This window comes from Sinocyclocheilus grahami, unplaced genomic scaffold, assembly GCF_001515645.1.
Source record: "Sinocyclocheilus grahami isolate Dianchi unplaced genomic scaffold, SAMN03320097.WGS_v1.1 scaffold218.1, whole genome shotgun sequence".
Classification (NCBI taxonomy): domain Eukaryota; kingdom Metazoa; phylum Chordata; class Actinopteri; order Cypriniformes; family Cyprinidae; genus Sinocyclocheilus; species Sinocyclocheilus grahami.
In genome coordinates, this window is record NW_015505397.1 from 316,110 (window position 1) to 321,570 (window position 5,461).

At 33.8% G+C, this 5,461-nt stretch overlaps 1 protein-coding gene across 1 annotated transcript in view; it reads right to left on the reverse strand.

Moving 5' to 3' along the window:
* Positions 1–2,910: 2,910 nt before the first annotated feature.
* LOC107596341 (caltractin) overlaps positions 2,911–5,461 on the reverse strand; it is a 5,171-nt gene continuing 2,620 nt past the window's right edge. Inside the window, exons 3-5 of the mRNA XM_016287060.1 lie at positions 4,898–5,026; positions 3,464–3,601; positions 2,911–3,208 (exon numbers count right to left, since the gene is read on the reverse strand). Coding sequence (XP_016142546.1) covers positions 3,119–3,208; positions 3,464–3,601; positions 4,898–5,026 — 357 coding nt within the window. The 3' untranslated portion in view covers positions 2,911–3,118. The remainder of the gene's footprint in view (positions 3,209–3,463; positions 3,602–4,897; positions 5,027–5,461) is intronic.

Sequence of the window (5,461 nt, forward strand, 5' to 3'; positions counted from 1 at the left end):
ATATATTATAATACTGCATATGAAACTACAGAATGGAGTGGGCAATATGGCAAAAATATCATATCATGATTTTTTCAGGAAGAATCACGATCACCAATCTTATCTCAATTCTTTTTCATGCTGGTTTTTAAGACTATGATTTGCAAGTAAAACTTGTTGGCAACTAATATAAGTAAAAAGTTCTTAAGCTCAAAGAAACAAATGACAAGCAATATAACAAATAAACACAATAGAACAAAATGAAGTAAACAGTGCTTTACATTTTTCAAGTATGTATCTAACAGTATTATTCAGGTAAGAAATACTACAGAAATTGATTAAAGTAATCAAATGTAAAATACAACACTGTATAAATGAAATATACATTGATTTTTATTAAAGCTACAAAAATGAATGTCAAGAGCTGATTTTCTCTTTTTCTTTTTTTTTTTGATAAACATTTAATGTTTATCAAACATCGGCAGGTTTATAAGGCTGCTGTCACTTTAAGACCAAATGCACTGATCTAATACCTAATATACTGACTATTATATAGTGACTAATATATAGATACGAACACTCTACAGAAGATATCTACAGTTCATTTGAAAAGTAAATTGTGGACGTCTTCAAGATTGGCCAACCCTACAACAGAATTAGCATTTTTAGATTTTAAAATAGCATTACTGGTTGTATTTGCTTCAACTGCTTATTTTTCAGGGTTAGGGATTTTTAGGTTAAAGGTGCAATAGGTGATTGTCTTCAGAAACATTTTTGTTATGCTGGTTGAAAGTCTCTTCACATCTCGATAGCAATCATTAAGTTAAGCTCGGTCCGAGCGTTTTAATATACTTTCCTACCTGCCTGTCAACATATGTATTTGCATACCTCTGCGCATTGGGTTCGCGCAGACAGGATATGTCATCAGCACATTCTTGTACGCTGTGCAGACAGAGCGAGAATAGCAGACAAACATCAACAACCCAATCTTCCTTCCTGGTATTGTAGCACTTTTAAAGTTTTCTCACCGGTGAATGACTCGGTCCGAGCGTTTTAATATACTTTCCTACCTGCCTGTCAACATATGTATTTGCATACCTCTGCGCATTGGGTTCGCGCAGACAGGATATGTCATCAGCACATTCTTGTACGCTGTGCAGACAGAGCGAGAATAGCAGACAAACATCAACAACCCAATCTTCCTTCCTGGTATTGTAGCACTTTTAAAGTTTTCTCACCGGTGAATGACACATGATGTAGCCCAGCTGTTAATCCTGTCCTCCCGCCAGCTCGTTAGAAGTGAGCTACGTGCATGAACTGTGTTCGGATCGATATGATCAGAACCTGAGTGGGGGAAATCCGTTGAAGTTTACTTCACTTCGGAACATGGGCTGGGATTGAGAACGGCTGATGTAGCCTATTGTAGTAATGTCTCTGGTCTGTGAGTGTAAATGCGTTCAGGGGGCGTGGCTTTGGACGGTGATTGCAGGGAGGGTGGGACGTTCGCTTTCAGTGCTATCAGGCTAAAGTTTGCATTTCTCCTACTGCACCTTTAAATCACAACGCATGGATGATACTTAAAATCTGTGGCGTTGCTAGGAATTCTGGGCCTATTGCACTGATTTTGCTATGGGGGTGGGAGGGTGTCGTGATTGCAAAACGTCATTCTCGGCCCTGTGCATATCTACAAACATAGGCACCAGCTTTACAGCAAATTGGTCTCACATGCACACACAGAGTTGTTTCACATTTTCTGATAAATATATTTCTGTCATGACAACTCTCGGAGGGATTGGCATGGTAATGTACATGACAATGTTAATGTATTTGGTCTTGGCGGAATAGATCTGCTACGCAATAATGATCTTTAAAGACTTTTAATGAAAAATCAGTTGTCATTTACTCACTTTCATGTTGTTCCAAAACGGTATGAATGACTTTCTCTGGAACACAAAAGAAGATTTTTTTTTTTTTAAGAATGTTAGTAACAACTGTTTGGTTACCAACATTTTTCAAAATAACCTTATTTTGTGTTTAGCAGAAATGAATAAATGCAGATTGGAACGACATGAGGGTGTGTAAACAATGACGATTACACATTAACAAATGTTTTTTTTTTCTAACGACTTATTAAAATGTCCGTTTTTCAGGTTTTACTGTATTTGTGGGAGAGTTAAAAAAAATTCAGCGCATGTTGGGCAATGAGGTGTTTCCCAGTTCAGAACTCACTCTTGATTTGACTTTTGTTTCATCCTACTTTTTTTTTTTGTCTCTGTACAGTTCCAGCAATGATCTTATGTTTGAACTATATTTGTTTATGGAGTTTACTTAGTATTGAACAAAGCCTTTAGAATTTAACATGACTGTGGTTTGAGGTGCCATCAGTACACTGATGTTGTATTTTTATATTTTATTAACACATATAATTGATGTCTTTAAAAAGGAGCTAGTCCTATAGACTGAGGCCCTATCTATCTATCTATCTATCTCTTTGCTGTTTTTAGTTTCTCTATTTTATTTTATTGTATTATATTTTCACATTAGCCGGCAATGTTCTGTTAAAGTTTGAAAGTAATACTAATAATCATCATCATCATCATCATAATAAAACTGTTGTAAAAATTAGTCTCAATGGGTAAACCTGCATGGATTATCATATACACTCCTACAAGTTTTTTTATTTTTAATTCCTATTGTAAAATGATTTGGCTCATTACTTTCTAGCGTAAAATGGACATTCCTTATCTCATACATAATTTGAATTTTATATAAATGTGTTTTATGTGATTAATTAGAAAAAGGTTGTCAAAGACCAAGAAGATGAAGTTTTTATGGCCAAACACCCAAGGATTTAGTTCTTAGTAGCAGGGTTTCCACTTTAAGCCTTAAAACTCAAAAAGGATATCTTACATTTTTATATATTTGTATGTAACATATGTATGTTTATTCTCATGTATTGCTTGGTCATTATGTGGAGACAGACCACACAGATGCAAATACATTTTTATTTAATACTGTACAAAATATGTATAGATTAAAATGTTTAGATTAAAATGTAAAAGAAGAAAAAGAAAAGAAAGCAACACAAGACAACACTTAAGTCTATTAAGAGGCTTATAGATGTAATAGCTTTAGTGATTCAGTACAGACTGGTCTTTTTCATTATCCGTAGAAACTCCTGCTCATTAATCTCTCCGTCACCGTCTCTGTCGGCCTCATCGATCATTTCCTGTTCCAAAAAATACAAAAACCGAGACACAATCATGTTAAAAAACAATTGTCAAAAACATGTTGTTATAGTGCAGTGTTTCCTAACGGTGTCAGCTGTTGCTCCGTGATGAGGGATCTTATCTGATCTTATGTCATCCACTACCCACTGACTAACCAACCACTTTCTCAGGAGAGACACAGATTCATCTGTGAGGTTTCACACACAGGAACATCCTCTTTCTGTGTATTTCCCCACATCTGGAACCAGACGCACCTGTAACTCCTCGTCCGTGAGGTTCTCCCCGAGCTCTTTGGCTACTCGCTTGAGATTTTTGAAAGAGATTTTGCCGGTTCCGTCGTCGTCGAATAGCCTGAAAGCTTTCATGATTTCTTCTTTCGAGTCCTTCTCACTCTGTTGTTAAAGATAAATGACACGCAGCTAAACTCAGTGTGGGAGTGGGCATTATGACCAAAATCACAGTACAGACAACTTTCTATCACGGTAACGGCATACAGCATCAAGACTTTTATTTTTGCTTGAAATTTAAACAAATAAACATTTGGTTACTATAGTTAACTAAAACTTTTTTTAAAAATTAAACCCTGGAGAAAATTTTTTAAATTAAATCTAAAATGTATTAAAAAAATTAATTCACCTAGTTGCCAAGCCAATTTCTAATCTTAATTTAGTTTAACCTGATGTACTAAAATGACTAAAACTGAAATAAAATTAATAAAAATTATATATATTGTTTATATATATTATTTTGTTATATACAAAACAAAAACGACTGAAAAGGTCAAAAATGCACCAAAAATTCCTAAAACTTTTACTAAAATTAAATTGAAAACAGAAAATATAAAAAATATTTAACAGACTGAGGTAAATATAAAAAATAAAAACAGACTGAAAAAAATTTATAAAAACTATAATAGTATATCAAAGATACTAAAATAACACTGTTATATATTCCATAACCACTTGAAAATCTATTATTGCATTAAATAGTTTACAAATACATGGTATTTCATTTCATTTGATTGCTTTTCTCTTTTTATTTTAAACCTGACATACCAAATTTCAGATTCTTCATAAAAAATATTTGATAAGGCACAATTTTCTTCTGTAGATCTGCAAAATCGATGAATGTTGCAACATTAACACTGTTATTTTCCTGTTCATTACATGTTAATTTTGTTAATATTTTCATGATATTTACAGTATGACCAAAATTACTGTATGAGTAATTTATGTCACACTTATGGTATACAGCATCAAGATTAGTATTTTTGCTGAAAATATAAACATTTTATATATTACATAACCATGTGGTCAAGCTTATTTTTGGATTATCTATTGAATACTTTACAAATAAAAGGTATTTCAACTCATTTGATTGCTTTTTATTTTGAATTTGATGATAAAATTCAGATGATTTAAAATTGTTAAAAAGAAATGACTTTATAAAATAGTTTCAATTTTAAATTCTGATTGGACGAGCCACTTTCGAGCTTTTGGTTGCTTGGGAACCATAAACAACTCTTTCAATGTCTCGCTGTCTAATAACACCACAAATTCCTTGTCATCTTGACGCATTTCTTTTCTGATATTTTATTGACGTCATTTTCCATGTAAATACCTGTGGTTTGCAACTGTGGCCAGATAGTTGTCTGAATGGTTGTGTTATCATTCGGCTTGCAGACTTACCATTTTCTGTGTCATCATAGAAAGGAAATCATTGAAGCTGATTACGCCTGACCCTTCTTTATCAATATCAGCGATCATCTTTTTTATCTCTTCTTTCTTTGGCTCAAACCCCAGAGCTCGCATAGCAACCTAAGGCAACAAGTCAATTACTCTGTTAGTATACAGTATGTACCAGTGTGTTTGGACATATTCTGTATTTGAATGGATTCACATTATTAACATTTTTAAACCTTTAACTTTCAAGGCAAAACACTACAGTCAAATAAACAATAGTTTGTTTATATACCATTAAACCGTGGTTAAACTTTATAAACCGTTATCTCTAGCTAGGTTCTCGCGAGACTAGCATATTTTGCGCCTACGTCCTACTGTACTACTGTGAATGTGTGTACAGCAGTTAGGGGAAGCTAGAGATTATGGTCTATAAAGTTTTAAATATGCATATTTTTCTTACACAAATGCATCACTTCGCTTCAGAAGGCCTTTATTCACCCCCCGGAGCCGTGTGGAGCACTTTTTATGATGGATGCACTTTATTGGGCTTCAAAATCTCGACGCCACCCC